General features: G+C 38.2%; 1 protein-coding gene across 9 annotated transcripts in view; it reads right to left on the bottom strand.

Moving 5' to 3' along the window:
- Positions 1–16,202, bottom strand: part of Rapgef6 (Rap guanine nucleotide exchange factor 6) — a 175,851-nt gene that overhangs the window by 34,158 nt on the left and 125,491 nt on the right. For 4 of the 9 annotated variants that reach the window (XM_021175412.2, XM_021175414.2, XM_029483207.1 and 1 more), the window contains exons 17-19: positions 13,188–13,345; positions 4,623–4,863; positions 976–1,359 (exon numbers count right to left, since the gene is read on the bottom strand). In XM_021175412.2, the coding sequence (XP_021031071.1) occupies positions 976–1,359; positions 4,623–4,863; positions 13,188–13,345 (783 nt within the window). Of the gene's footprint in view, positions 1–975; positions 1,360–4,618; positions 4,864–10,760; positions 10,776–13,170; positions 13,346–16,202 lie in introns of those variants that run through there. The other 5 variants (XM_029483206.1, XM_029483209.1, XM_029483210.1 and 2 more) reach the window with 3 other exon arrangements.

Genomic DNA, 16,202 nt, shown 5'->3' with positions numbered 1-16,202 from the left:
TCTGAAGTTACAGATAGTTGTGGGCTGCCATGTAGATATATAATGCTTATTCAAAAGTTGAACATTAGTTTTCCTAGATGAGTGTGTCACTGCACGTCTTTAATCTAGCACCCGGGAGATAGAGGCAGGTGTGAGTTTGAGGCCTGGTCTACATAGTGAGTTCCAGTCCAGATATATACATACATACACACACACACACACTATGTATATATATATATATATATATATATATATATATATATATATATATATATATATATGTATATGTGTGTGTGTGTATATCTATATATCTATATCTATATCTATATCTATATATATCTATCTATATATCTATCTATATGTATGTATGTATATATGAGGTTCTGTCTCAAAAACAACAAACAACAATAAGCTTTCCTCTTAGCCTTCTGTTCTAGCCACCTCTATTTCTTTTATCAGCCACTGATCCCAAGAAACATTATCAGGTATCCCCAGGGGCCACTCCAGGCTGGGACTCAGATCAGTGTTTTCCTAAGCTATTATCAGAGGGACTTCTTGCAGCCAAAGGGAACTAACATAGGAACCCACAAATGCAGAGTGACAAGACTTTGGAACATGCAGTTGCAAATGGGATGTCTTTGGGCTCATGGATCTATTTGGAAGAGGAGGTGGAAAGATTGCAAAAGCCAGAGGGGATGATGACTCCAAGAAAACACCACCTTCAAGATACAAGACTGCTATATAGAGGAACTCACAGAGCCTGTGTAAATTCAAACCAGACAAGGTGCCAGCACTAAGAGGGGGAAGTAGCTCCCACTCTTAACCAAGAAGCTATCTGTAATTAATACCCACTGACAAAAAAAAAATTAGTTTTTTCTAATGGAGTCTCACTGGGTATGTAACCACATGTCATACCTTTTTGTTAAACAAGAACAAAAGAACTCAATGGTATCTTTATAGAAAAAAGTCATTATATAGGTATTTATACAAACTTACCTTATTATTGCAAACATGGAATTGAAATTCTTGCATTCTCGGCAATGAAGAGCAATTTTGATAAAATGTTTAATAATCTTCATTCTTTTCAGCTGATTTGACTCACTTAAAATCTCTGAAGCAACCCAGAATGTCTCTTGGTTTACAATATCTTCAAATTGTTTCAAGTGAGTATTTCCTGTTTTGGAATCTAATTTAAAAAGATCATCAATGTATTCAGTAGGCTCAATGTTACGAAATAAATCGAAGTCTCTCATGGAGAGCTGGGTGGCGACCTCGATGGTACTGAGCTGCAGCATGGAGAGCTGGCTTTCCTTAAGTAGTTCCTGAGCATCTTCATCAGAACACAATGTTTCTGTTTCCATGTTGTTTTTTAGGTAATACCTAAATGAGAAGAAAATTATCATAAGTAGGTTTCATTTAATAGATGGAATGGGAAAATACTTTAAAGGACATCCTGAGAAGTCTCACTTCTGCTAACATCCATCATTGCAGAAAAAATAAAAACAATGATGAAAATTATGTTGAAGTCAGTCATTTTAAGAAACTACTTGCATGTGTGAACCATCATGTGTTGTCCTGAGAATAAAAGCTCTACGGGGAAATGTGGGATTCTTCTCTGAAATTGCTTGTCTGGTCCTTAGGGGCAGTGATGGGAAACTAACACAGAAGACTGGTGCTGGACAAGCAGGGTCACTGCTGTAGCTAACCTTATCAAATAGTTACTAAGCTTCTGGGACTGGTTGGTGGGAGAAAAATGTAAGACCTTGGAAGTATGGAACACAGAAGTCCTAGAATACCACTATCATAGATGACAGTTAGCAACTGGATTAGAGGTCACCAGTGTTATATTCCGCCTAAGAACTTGTTTACCATTTTGTTTATGCTAAGACTGATGGAGACCAAGTTTAAAAATAATTTAGGCAGAGGAAATTTCAAGCCTGATAAGGTGTCCAGGCTGTGGACGAATGCTATCACTAGTTGCTTTATTTACTTTTATAGTGAAAATTGGGAGAAAGAGTAAGAATATAAATACGTTAGCTTAGTTTTATCAGCCAACCTGAAGCTGGAACTAAGGAGGGCATGCTTTTAAAAAGATCAGCACCAGTAGGCTCAGTGGTTAAGAGTACTGTCTGTGCTTTCGAGAGGTCTCCAGTTCAATACTAAGCAACCACATGGTGGCTCAGAACCATCTGTCATGGGATCTGATGCCCTCTTCTGATGCTGTCTGTCATACAGGCATAGATGCAAATAAAGTGCTCATATACATAAATAAATCTTTTAAAAAAGGATCAGTGCCATTTAAAGCAGTGGTTCTCCACCTTCCTAATCTTTCAACTCTTTAATACAGTTCTTCATGTTGTGGTGACTCCAATCATGAAATTATCTTTGTTGCTACTACCTAGCTATAATTTTTGTACTGTTATGAATCATAATGTAAATATCTGACATGTGACCCCAGTGAAAGGATCATTCCACCTGAAAGGGCCATGACCCGCAGGTTGAGAACTGCTCATTTAAAGGAAGCAAGCGCATCAGGATGACCAAGAACTGTCTGAAGGGCTTATCAGGACATGGTCAGATCTTTCCTGTAGCAGCTGAGAGTGTTAACTTGTAAACGAATTTAAAAGAAAGTTTTGTCTAGACTCAGTGGCACAGGCCTCTAGACCAGGCTACCCTCAAACTTATAAAGATCTATCAGTTTTAGTCTCCCCAGTGCTGGGATTAAAGATGTGCACCATCATGTCCACTGGCACAGGTCTTATTCCAGTTACTTGGGAGTCTGAGACAGTAAGATTCTATCAAGGTGTGCTTTGATAACTTAGTGAGATCATGTCTCAAAAATAAGCAATTAAAACAGGAGTGGGGTGTGGCAGGTGGGATAGGGTTGGATATAGCCCAGTGGAGGAAGCCTTACCATGAGGTAAGAGGATCTAGGTTCAACTGACAGTACTTCAAAAACAAAATATAAAATGTGTAAGTAAAAAACTTCCTTTTGAAAAAAGAGCGAGCCACCTGGACCCCTATTAGCATAGTGCCTGCCACTAAATATATTGTTTCCCAGGGTTAATTTTATCATGCTCAGCTATCTAGCCACTCATAAACCACTGCAGCTCGAGTCCGAAGGGTCTTGCTATTGCTTAGCCTGGCAGCCGGCTGTGGCACTGTCTATGTGTTTTTGCAGGCATGTAGTCATGGAGGTTTCTACCAAGATTTTTTCAAAGAAAGGCTAGAGAAACCAGGCAATATGTGGCAGGGTCAAGACTGCAGCAGTCAGCCTCTGTCTGGGCAGGTTGGTAAGTAAAGTGAAAGGTTAAGATGAAGATACAATGGAGATGCCATCAATGTGGAATGCCAGACAAGGCAAGGAAAGCCAAAACAAGTTCAAGACAGTTCAAAGGTGGGTCTTCCCAAGCCAACAGAATGACACCATGTGCCCTGGGCACAGGCTTGGATCTACAGGATTTAATGTTTGCCTCAATGAATTTTGTCTTATTGTGGTCTGATTGGTTATTCCCACTTGGAATGGAAATTTACCTAGTGCCACTTTTATCTTTGTGTTTTAGTTTTTGAAGACAGAGTTTCTTTGTGTAACAGCTCTGGTGTCCTGGAACTCCGTTTGTAGACCTGGCTGGCCTCAAATTCACAGAGATCTGCTTGCCTCCATCTCCTGAGTGCTGGGACTAACTACTTTCATCTTTTTTATTCTTCAAGGACAAGCTAAGGATTTGTCCTGAGTCTTAGAAGAGACTTTGGGTTTGGGCAAACAAACTGTGAAACAAGTTGGAAGGATTAAGATGTTTAAGATTCTTAGAAGATGGACTGTGTTTTACATTTTGAGACTGCATGACTGGGGAGAACGTTCCAATATGAACTGTTTCACATGAGTTCAGATAGAAGGTGGTGCATGCCTTGTAAAGAAGGATGAGCTGGAGAAGGCAGGTCACTGGGGTCATGCTTCTGAAAGTTATAGCTAGCCCCTAATCTCATTCCCTCTCTGCTTCTGCTCTGCTACACTCTCCCTGCCACGATGGACCAGGAACAAAGTCAATCCTTCCTCCATCAAGTTGTTTCTGCAGGTGTTTTGTGGCAGCAATGAGAACTTAATACAGTACCTGACATCTGGGTGCTATTAGATAAATGTTTGTTCACAGGGAATATAATTTCTGACTGGCAAGAAAAAGCACATACATCAAGACTCGTTTTCATTCATATTCAGTAGTTGCTATTGGACCCACTTCCTCCTTCCCTCCTGTCTGACACTTTCAAGTGAGGCAAAAAAAGTGGACCTGTACACAGAAGTTGTCCTTAGTGGTTTCGCCTATATTAAATAAATGTTGCATCTCAGCAACCCTTGTTCTCTTTAGAACAGAACATCTATGGTACTTAGTAGCTGAGAGGCAGGCCTTGAGTATATACAACTGGGCATAGATTACACAGGACTGCTTTCTTTCTTCTCTTTATGGCAGTCTTTAAGGATCCCTCCAAGTTTCTATTTACATAACTGTAGAGACAAAAACTTGAGAGGAGAAATCTTACTTTAATTCTTAGAACTAGCAAAGAAGCATGATGTTTGTTCCTAAAACACCCATTTTAACAGGGAATCCACAAATAGCACTCTGCATATTCAGGGTATGCTCATTCACCTTCCATTGAGTTGAATTCTATCAGCTAATTTGGAGAACTGGTCCGGAAGTCTTCTCTGCTTTATAACACCCTCAGGAGTAACAGACACTTCACAGAGGGAGTATGTGTCAGATGCACCAGTCAAACCAAATTCCTGTACAGCTTGGCAGACCACTTCTTTAGCTGTGGTATCTTTACTGATGATAATGTAGCAACTTTGTTGATCTGCTTTGAAAACTCTTATAACTTGATCAGGAATATCTATATAAACACAAAGTTGAGCCTTAGTATTTCAAAAAGTAACATTTAAATACCCCAAACAGCAACTTGGAGTACAAGGACCCCTCTACACATTGAAATATACACTTCTATTTCACACAAGATATGACAGAAATGTATCCATTTTCTTCAGATGAAAAATACTAACAGAAATTCACAAAGATAAAAACTGTGATAATACAATTTAAAGACATTATTCATTTAACATATTACAAACATTTATGTTATTATTCCTCAATAAAGCTATTTATATCAATTATTAAAAAAAAACATGTATGGGTGTTCTGACTGCACATATGCTTGTGTTCCACATGAATGCTAGGTGCTCGCAGAAGCCAGAAGAGGATGCTGGACCACTGGGACTTGAGTTAGAGATGACTGTGAGCTATCATGTAGGATCTGGGACTGAAGCTGGGTTCTCTGGAAGAGCAGTTGGGGCTTCTAATCATTAAGCCATTTCTCTAATTTTAACAAGTAGGAATAGTAGTCCATATGTATTGTTTGTGAGTATGTGCACAAGAGTGCAGGAGCTACTGGAGCCAACCAACATGGGATTACTGTTTTCTATCTTGATAAAGGGCATGATACAAACTTCCCGACAGTAGGTAATTTATCTTTTCAAGCTTTTCAGTGACAACCTTTAAAAAGCCTTTGAAAAGGTATGCATATTTTCCAGGTCTTTAAAATAGTTTTCAATCTTTCCCTAGAAGGAGTGTTTTACAATCCTAGAATGTGAGAAAGGAAATTTGGTCAGGTCCGTATTAAAATTGTTTATTACTTTACATTTTTGTCTTGCTGCCTATTTTGAAAGGCTATCTTTTTCTTGTCTTCAATACTTTGGGTTTTTTGTTTTGTTTTTTGTTCTTTTGTTTTTGGATACACGGTCTCTCCCCTCCCCTCCCCGCTTCTCCTCCTCCCCGCTGTAGTACTAGCAGTTCTGGATCTTACAAAGTAGACCAGGCTGGCCTTAGACTCTCAGAGATGCACCTGCCTCTGCCTCCTAAGTGTCAGGTTTAAAGGCATGTGCCACCATATCTGGCTTCCAATACTTTTTGGCATTACCTGTGTTTCTTCTTACTGAGTCATTATACTCATTCTTCTATAAAGTGGCAATCCTAGCCTTTTTTTTTTTTTTTTGAGGGAGGCATTATTTGTGTTTTTTATGTGTGAGTTTGTATAAGTGTGCATGTAGAGGTCAGAGTTAGGTATCTTCAACGGTTCTCCACCTATCTTTTGAGATATAGTCTTTCAATGAACCTGGAGCTCCTTGATTCCACTAAACTGAGTAGCCAGTGAGAACCCTTACTCTCTACTTCTCCAGCCTTGAGATGGTGATTGCTGTGCAGTGTAGCAGCAGCCACTAATTTTTTGTAAATATGAATGCTAGGTATTAAACTCTTGTGTAACAAATACTTCCTTCACCTACTATGTCATCTCCTTTGCAGTCTATTTTCTCAGTTTTATATTAACTTTATTTTAAAGAGAAAAGTATTTAAATGTCCATATGATTAAACACCTCAATCTTTGTTCTGTGATTTGCTAATAGCAAATACATTCTAACTAAGATATGTTCATATGACATGCATATGTAAACACTTCCTCCTTCTGTCTTATCTAAGGGAAGAGCTCACATCTCCAGGACAATGCTTACTTCAGGAAAGATGCTAAAAAAGAACAATGACACGACAGAATAAACAAATGCTGAATTTCCATAGGAAAATAAGCTGTATTTACAATAGGGATATTTATGGCTGTGACTTGTGATGATGGCAGCAAATAAGTATATACTTTTGTTCAGTACTGTCTTTCTTAGCACTATATGCACTGTTAGGAAAAAAGGGAAGATGAGAATAATGAACAGGCACAGCAGCAAAACAATTCTACAGAATAAAATAACCCCTGGGACAAGTTCATGTACTCAGTAGTCTGTTCTAGAAAGACGTACCAAGTTGTCTTTCTTTGATGTATGTAAAGATCTGAGACATCAATACTTGCTCATATTTCTTGCCAATGAATGAGTTTCTGAGTTGCAGCTAATAGCACCATTATTCCCTGAGTTACAAGATTAAAGTCAAGATAGTTTTATACTCCACCCAAACCAGGCATGCTTCTCTGCCTAGAACTAGAAATTACTGTGAGCAGGTCGAAGTTTGGTTGTCAGGAGAAGAAATGTGGGTGAACGGATTTCACCATGCACTTTTACTCTTTAAAAAGGAACCAAACAGTACTTGTGTTACTTGTGTTGTCTCTGCACTTTTCATGGACTGGATCTTAGGCTCTAGAAGTGGATTTCTCTGATAGAGAACTTTGGAGGCTAAGCCTCAGCAAGTGGTTCTGGCTGACCTTGAGAACATAGCAAAACATCAATGCCTTTATTAGCAGCTTTAGAAGGATAGATTCACAGACAGGATAGGGATTTGCACAACTTCACTGTCTTTCTTTGCTGTTCTAACACCTGGGAAGAAACACAGAGTTGTGTATTTTGAACAGGCTAAAAAGCTGAACGTTCTAAAGCCATTTGTTCCTCAGGTAAAAGACAAATTGTTCATTGCATACACCAGCAAGATTGTGATGATAGGACCCTGATATAGCTGTCTCTAGTGAGACTATGCCGGGGCCTAGCAAACACAGAAGTGGATGCTCACAGTCAGCTAGTGGATGGATCACAGGGCCCCCAATGGAGGAGCTAGAGAAAGTACCCAAGGAGCTAAAGGGATCTGCAACCCTATAGGTGGAACAACATGATGAACTAACCAGTACCCCGGAGCTCTTGACTCTAGCTGCATATGTATCAAAAGATGGCCTTGTCGGCCATCATTGGACTTGCAAACTTTATATGCCCCAGTACAGGGGAAAGCCAGGGCCAAAAGGTGGGAGTGGGTGGGTAGGGGAGTGGGGGGGGGGAGGGTATGGGGGACTTCTGGGATAGCATTGGAAATGTAAATGAGGAAAATACCTAATTAAAAAAATGACAAAAAAAGGACAAATTGTTCCATAGACACATAACACAAAGTCAAGTATTAAAAAAAAGGTGCTTCTAGAAGAACTCTGTAAATAGGATCATCCAAAGGCAGCACAACAGAAACCCAGATGAACGTGCAATGCAATGAGAACCAACCTGGAAAACACTGAGGTCAGGAGAAAACAATTTCTCTTCATTGGCACCAGCAAGAGTATTTTAGAATCTATTTTAGAACCACTATATGTACAATATTTATAAACACACTGCCAGATGAAGAATAATATACAGGGCCAAACGAAATATTTGGCTCATGACAGATTCAAAAGAATCAAAAGGAAAAAAATTGTATAATCACCTAGAATTCTAGTTATGAAACAAAAATGCATACACAAAAATTCCATTAAAAGAAAAGCAGGTTTGGTTTATTTTTGGATATATATATATATATATATATATATATGTGTGTGTGTGTGTGTGTGTGTGTGTGTATGTATGTATGTATTCTTTTAATACATATATACGTACACCAGGCAAGAGTTCTGCCACTAAGCTATCATTGTAGTCCCAGAAAAACATGTTTCTAAAAGGTCTTGGAAGTACACAGTATTCATTTGCCCAGAGATTTATGATATATATGTATGTATATGTATGTGTGTGTATTTGCATTTATTTATTTTGTGTGACTGGTATGTGGGTAGGAGCAGCATACTCATGCCACAGCACTTATGTGGAAGTCAGGACAAAATGTGGGCGTTGATCTACCATGTGGATCCCAGGAACAGAATTCAGGTGGGCAGGCTTAATGGTAAGTATGTCTGTCTGTCTGTCTGTCTGTCTGTCTCTCCCTCCCTCCCTTCTTTTCCTTCTTTCCAAGCAGGTTTCTGTGTATCCCTTCCTGTCCTCAAATTCACAGAGATCTACCTGCCTCTGCTTTAAGTGCTGGAATTAAAGGCTTGTGCCACTATGCCTGATCATTTTTCTATACTCTTTTGTTTTGTGAGACAGGGTTTCTCTATGTGATATACCTGGCTGTTGTGGAACTTACTTTGTAGACCACGATGGCCTCAAATTCACAGAGATCCACCTGTCTTCTATCTATCTGATGCGATTAAAGGCACCCTATGTGCCCTTAATTTACTCTTAAAGATTTATTTATTTATTCACTTGTGTGTGTGCTTGACTGTCTGCATATATGAGATGTGGTCATTTGAGCAGTACCACATCTCGTGGAACTGACTAAACTGCTGAGCATTGCTCCAGCCTCTAGACTGCTAACTCTGATTCCGTATGTGTAAAAATAAAAATACTTTAAAGGAGTTGGGCCTGGTGGTGCACGCCTTTAATCCCAGTACTTGGAAGGCAGAGGTAGGCGGACCTGACTGAGGGTGGCCTGGTTACATCAAGTTCCAGGACAGCCTGCGATATAGAGAGATTCTGTATCAAAACAAAACCTTTAAAGATGTACTGACCATGATTACACTAAGAATGAGATATTTTTTCATGTTTTTAGAAAGATCTTTAAGAAATCAAGTTTACTTTGTCTTTAAGTTTTTCTTTGCTGAACTGATATTTAGGAAGCACCTTTGTACCCAGTGTTCCAGGTGATGAAAACACATGGTGAAGGACCAGCCTCTGACCTGAGCAGGTAACTAATATTCCAGAGAGTGGGAGGTGGTTCAAGGATAGACAGCAACAGAGAAGTAGGATGGCCCATGAAGTGACCAGGCATGTGCAATATACAAACATGCCTCCTAGGTGACGGAAACCAGAAGAGATCAAGAATTGTCACACTTATTCTATTCTATCAATGGTAAATAGTGAGTATTTTACTTACTTTTAGGCACTTAGTATAGACCAAGTTTAAAATGTGATAATATACAAATATAAAACATGGGAATCTATAAATACAAAGACTTAGCAAACACAAATTTCCATGATTGGGGACTAGTTAAACGGATTTTACCATAATTTTAAATGATGTTGGTAGAACATTACATCCAGATACATTAAGGTACTTTGTTAAATAAGATGGTGAGTGAGAGTGTAACATCTCGTTTGGATCAAGGGGATTGGAACACATATTTTGCATTAATGAAATTTGTGAGATCTAAATAAATTATTCATTGCAAAATCCTAGGGATGGAGACATTTGTATTTAACCACTCTCTATAAAGTTTTACTTTAAAAAGTGTATGATATCTACAATTAAAAAAAAATCACTAAAGATTTTGAATGCAGAATTAAGTTTGCTACATCAGATAGATACATAGAGGGGGAGAGGGGAGTTATGCTACTAAATGAAAAAGCAAGCAAAAAGAGTATGTAAACTCAGGGTGGAGGGGATCAGAATCCAATGTCATTTTGCCACAATGAATTTAGCCCAGGCTGGCCTCACACTTGCCATGCAGTCAAGGATGATCCTCTTGAACTTCAGATAACCAAATAACTGCTGGGGTTGCAAGCCTGTGCCGCCATGACACCTACGAAAGCTTCAGGTCTTTTGTATGTTAAGTGAGCACTCTAACAACCGAGCTAAATTCCTAGTTTCATACTCTGAATTCTTTAAGCTTCAATTTATGCTAGATTAAAAATAATACTTTCACAAGCATTCCATGACACATTTACCATCACACACACACACACACACACACACACACACACACACACACACACACAGAGTAAGAAAAAAAATCTCAAAAAACTTTTCATAAATTGTAAAGTGGCATGTATATTCTGACTCTGTATGAAAACAAAAACATATGTAGTCAAGAAAAATAACTAAAAGGCTTCACACCAGTGCAAGAGTACTACCTCATGAGTGGGATTCTGCTTCCTATTTCATTGAGTTCACTATCATATATTCTTTTTGAAAATAACAAACTACACACAAAAGACAAAAGAATACCAAGATACTTACAGTAAAAACCAACAGCTGTAGGCAGCAAAAATAAAGCAAAATTATAAAAAGTCAGCAATCAAATCAAAGTATCAATAATTCTATAGCTTTGCCTGCATTGCAACTTTGATCTGATAAGAACTTTACACATGCAGACTCAACATAGCTGAGCTCGACTGACAAACACCAGTCAATGCTGGCTAATGACACTGCAACCAAGGGTTTATGCACAAAGCAAATTCTAGTACTACTGTTAAATGTAAGAAGCTGAATTTGGAACTGGTAATAACTTTTTCCAAAACAGCCTGATATCATGTTTGATGCATCTTTCACAAAGCTGTACATCTGGGGGTCTTAAAAGTAAAGTGTCTCTAACAGGTGTGTCCAGCTTTATCACTACCACGTGCACACCGTGGAATCTCACCTGCATGGGACTTTCTCCAAGCAGATTTAAAAACGCATCTCTGAGTCCTGTTGAGATATTCTCAATGACAGAACTGTGAAGCCAGTATGAGAGCAATTCGAGAAGTACCTGTTCCTAAGGGCTGACTCAGTTCCACAGTACAACTACCTTAATTTTATCCATTTAAACATCTTTTATTTTTGTTACCCTATCTTTATCTTCCTTTTACCACTTCTCTCTCTTCTTTCACTGAAGTCCTTCTTTATTCCTTCAGCATCACTTTCTAATTATTTACTCATTATTTTTGTCTGTATGCATGCACAGGAAGGTCAGAAGATGGCACACAGGAGTCAGCTTGCTCCTACCACATGGGGTCTAGGGAGCAAACTCTGTCAGATTTGGTGGCAAGTGCTTTCTTAAACTTGGGTCTTCATCCCCAACATCTATAAATGCTAAGGACGTCAATACAGCCATAAAAAAATTTAATAAACCCATAAAACCATGTGCCCTTTCTAAATAATTGCCTTAGTAAAAACATGCATATTTAAGATTATGAATATTCTATGGAGTGTAAGAAATATACCACTGTAGACCACATACACACAGAGGAACAGATTTTGATTCTACAACACGAACATAGGAAGACAGGACAATGTGTTGCTTTCAGCAGAGGGATCTGGGCTTGAGCACTAGAGAGTAAAACTGAGGAGTAAGAAACAAGCTCACTGTACATAAGGAGAGAATCTTCAGGTGGCAAAGCACATGAAGGCGGAGTCTCAAAGCACATGCCACTTTCAAGAAACAGTGAAGCAACAGGTCGTCAGAACAGGTAGCTAGAGAGAAGATTCATCCCTGAAACACCTCAACCTGGCACAGAAATGAACCCAGCCTGCTGTTCTCCTGCCTCTGTGACACTTTAGTGCTCACTCTTTCTGAAGCAAGTATTTCATCTTAGTGTACTAGCAACAAGTTTTACATTTATTCATGATTTCTGTATGACGACAAAACTTCACTAATACAGCAACTGCTAGACTTAAGCAAAGTTATAATTCCCTAAAACATTTGCTCTGTATTTGGCAGTCCTACAGAAAGACAGACGTACAGCAGCATCAGCTTTGCGAGTGTCATGACTCTGGCCTCAGTTGGGAACAGAAGAGAACAACGTACACAACTGCTTTCACTTGTGTTGTTAAAGCCTGGAGTTTTAGGTTGTTATAGAAATCACAAGAGATAATGTCCAGCACAATCTTCAGTAGCTAAGTCTCTGTAGGAAGAGACACACTGTGCTAACACCCTGTATGTTCGTCCTGGCACTGAGCTGTATGTGAATGAGCTCCCTCCCTTCCTCTGCCCATCACAACTGAAACCTCAGTTGAATCACAAACACTCCGAGGAATCCTTTTCCCCATCTCTAGCTAGGATTCAATTACTTACTCAGTTTTTAATTTTGTCTTTTCTTGAAAAAACATTTCACATCTTTTCAAGGGATGGGTATATAATCATTTCTTTATAATGAAATTTTAGATCATACAGTTATGTGACATTTTATGCCTCTGGGCACCAATACATGTAGAAAGCAACTTGATGTTCCATCCTGAAAATCATTAGTAATGAAAACAATGCTATACTCTGGTAACAGCTCTTGACCAACCCCAAACCAACAAAACAAACAAACAAAACAACTTTAGCATCATATGCTGAGGGAAAAAAAAATCAGTGCTCCTACGAAAATTACTAAGACGTTTTAATATTTAGAGGTATGAAGACAATTTGCATTAATTCTTTTCACAGTCTGTTTTCATTCCATCTCTCAGCAATTTCTGGAAAATACCACTGAGATTCTTTTATTGTTAAGTTTCAATTCTGAAGAAGGAAACCACGTCTGCTTAGGTTTTGTTTTTTGTTTTTTTTTTTTTTTTGGAGACAATTTTCCCACTAGCTCTTTGCATGAAGTAAAAAACCAGAGGTAAAAACTGTAGGTTAACCCAGTATTTGTTGTACAAGGCTCAAGCTATTGAGCCGTATGAGTTACATGGGAATATTACCTGAAGGATTGGAAAAGTCCAACATGCTAGTGGTAGGCTGTAAGAGATCTGGGCTGCTGGATGAAAGTGTCCCAGGAATTGGCATTATAGCCAGGCTGTGCCTACAGTGCCTGGTTCCCACAATGCTGTCATCTTGTGATTGACTCAGGCCTCCGTCACTTCAAAAGAAAGGCATATATTACTTTCAAGTATTTGAAGGTACTGACATAGCAAACAATTTGACTTCCTATGTACGAAGGCTTAATCAACAATAACAAAATTCAGTGTGATGATTAAAACATCAGTTAGATTAAAACATCTCAGTAAACAAAACTGGTGCTTATAATAAAGAGACAGCAATGAAATGTTTTTGAAATTTACATTAAAATGAAATTAAGTAATTCTACTATATCACAAATAACGAATTTGTTTCCTCTGATTTTAGTACAGAAAAACTGAAAGTTTAGGGACTGCTTAAAATTTGCTAGTTTCAAATTTCAAATATATTTATGAAGCTATCCATGGCCACACCACAGGAAGTGTCCCCTCCAAGCACATGATAATCACAAGATATTTTAAGTCAGTAACAGTTAGTTCTCTTTTAAGGTTTCAAAACCACATATTAACTAAAACGCCATTATCTAGGACAAGATACTCTTCCTTTAAAACATTCAGAACTGTCACACAGGTTACTCTAAAGCCACTGTAAGGAAAAATATAAACACTTTCAGTTAAACTTTGTGTGTTTTCCAAATATTAGTTAAATTATAAAGTAAAACTGTTGTATAGAATTTTAAGATCACAGTGGAAAAGATTTCCATCATCACCATTCTTTCCCTAAACCGGCCAGTGTTGAAATGTTTTCCTTAGTATCTATTCCCATCTAAATTTTACTCAGCACAGCCTTATGTTTTGTTTTTGTTATATAGAGGCATCACAGAGCACTTACCTATTATCATGGAAAAGATTAAACTACAACCTAAAAGATGAGTGATATGGAATATATTTAGAACATATTAAGGCAAAACATGGGATATAGGCAGACTATGAAATGAAGCAAGATGGAGAATAATGGACTGTTATTAGTAAGATCAGAAGGACGGCCAGACAAGAGAGGCCTGCAGAGTCAGGAAGGCATGAAGGTGTGGCATGGAAGGAAGTTACTGTGACAGCAGACGCACTACTGATAAGGTTGCCTTGGATGAATTCCTTCTCTAGCTGGCCACTGGCTGAAGGGCTACTACAAAGACTGTGTGAGCTCAACTAGATGAAAAATAGCGCTTTTGTTTTTAAGAAGGGAGTCAAGTCCTTTTACCAAATGAACAATTCAAACCCACAGAAGAGAGTCATTTACTTCAACTTGACACTGAGAAGTAGAGGCACAACAATGCAACGGATGCAAATAACATTTACCTTCAAGGAGAAACATCAATTTTCTCTTATGAAAAGAAAGGCTCTGTTTGGTGAGCAATTCGTGCTTACCCTAAACTAGCTCTCTACAAGTTGGTTGCTGCTGTCACAATTAAACATTTTAAGATTAGTTAAGAGGAGAAAAGAAATGTTGCTGAGTATTTAAATCACAAGAAGTGTAAAGATCTATTTTTGAACAGTACGTCTTTCTTTAGTTGACTTCTGAAAACAAACACACCAATTTTTTGATCCATAAGGTCAGGTCACTAAATCCAAGGAGACAAACCTTTAAAGATATGATCTACTCTCAACTAACAAAATAAACTAAAATTAGAATTGTTTTTTGACACAGGGTCTCATATAGCCTTGCCCTTCAACATTCTATACATCGAGAATGACCTTGCATGCCTGATCCTCTTGCATCCCCCTCCAAAGTGTTGGTATTCTAAGGTGCTTGGGATCAAGGACAGAGCCTTCCAGATGTTGGGCAAGCACTCTGTCTATTAAGTTATGTTCCCAGCCCTAGGTCAGATTATTTTGTTAAAAGCAATTCACTATAGAGGTAAAGTCCACAGATTATTAAAAGTTCTCAATATTTGCTATCACTTAACATGCCACTTAACATTGATTCTGCTTTTTAATAATCAACACACACAACACTATCTAGCTATACTCATTATTAAGTAGGTTATAAATTCATGGCAATTAGGGTGTAAGCATGTAGGCATGAAAACTCTGTCATGCACAATTTAAGCTATGACAGGAATGAAGTAATTAATTTGCAAAAAAAATCCATGCTTAAAGTTGAACTGATAAAGCCTATTTGAAAATAATCATGTCATTTCTTACCAAAACAGTCTCCTGAAAGGTGATGCAGTAACAGAAACAAGATATTTTTGAAAAATTCCTCAATAATTAGTTCCCTAACATTTAATATGTTTGAAATAAAAGTATTAGTTTCATTATGAAACCAAAGAGGCCACAAAATAATTCCAACATTAAAAGCAAACAAAAAAAATACTGATATTTGGAGAGAAAAATAGTTCTTGATGCATAGAACAAAGCAGGGTGTTTCTAGGAAGACACAGTGATGTTACTTGGGCAACTGTGAGTAAAAACAAAGAATTAAAGCTGAGTGATTTTTTTTTTTTAAAAGGGAAATTTGATTTCTTGATCTGTGAAATAGTCTCAGGTTAATGAAAACCGTAATTTTATATCATAATTTACAGATGTATCTAGATCATCATTTTCATTTTGATTTAAAAATTTTTTAAATATTTATTTATTTTATGTATGTATATGAGTGTTCTATCTGCATGTACACCAGCATACCAGAAGAGGGCCTCAGATCTCATTACAGATGGTTGTGAGCCACCATGTGGTTGCTAGGAATTGAACTCAGGACCTCTGGAAGAACAGTTGGTGCTCTTAACCTCTCTGAGCCATCTCTCCAGCCTTCACTTTAATTTTAAGAACAATTTTCCACTTTCAAAGTACATAATTGGCCGGGCGGTGGTGGCGCACGCCTTTAGTCCCAGCACTTGGGAGGCAGAGGCAGGCGGATTTCTGAGTTCGAGGCCAGCCTGGTCTACAAAGTGAGTGCCAGGACAGCCAGGGCTACACAGA

Source organism: Mus caroli, chromosome 11, assembly GCF_900094665.2.
Source record: "Mus caroli chromosome 11, CAROLI_EIJ_v1.1, whole genome shotgun sequence".
Lineage (NCBI taxonomy): Eukaryota > Metazoa > Chordata > Mammalia > Rodentia > Muridae > Mus > Mus caroli.
This window is presented reverse-complemented; position numbering and strand designations above follow the sequence as displayed.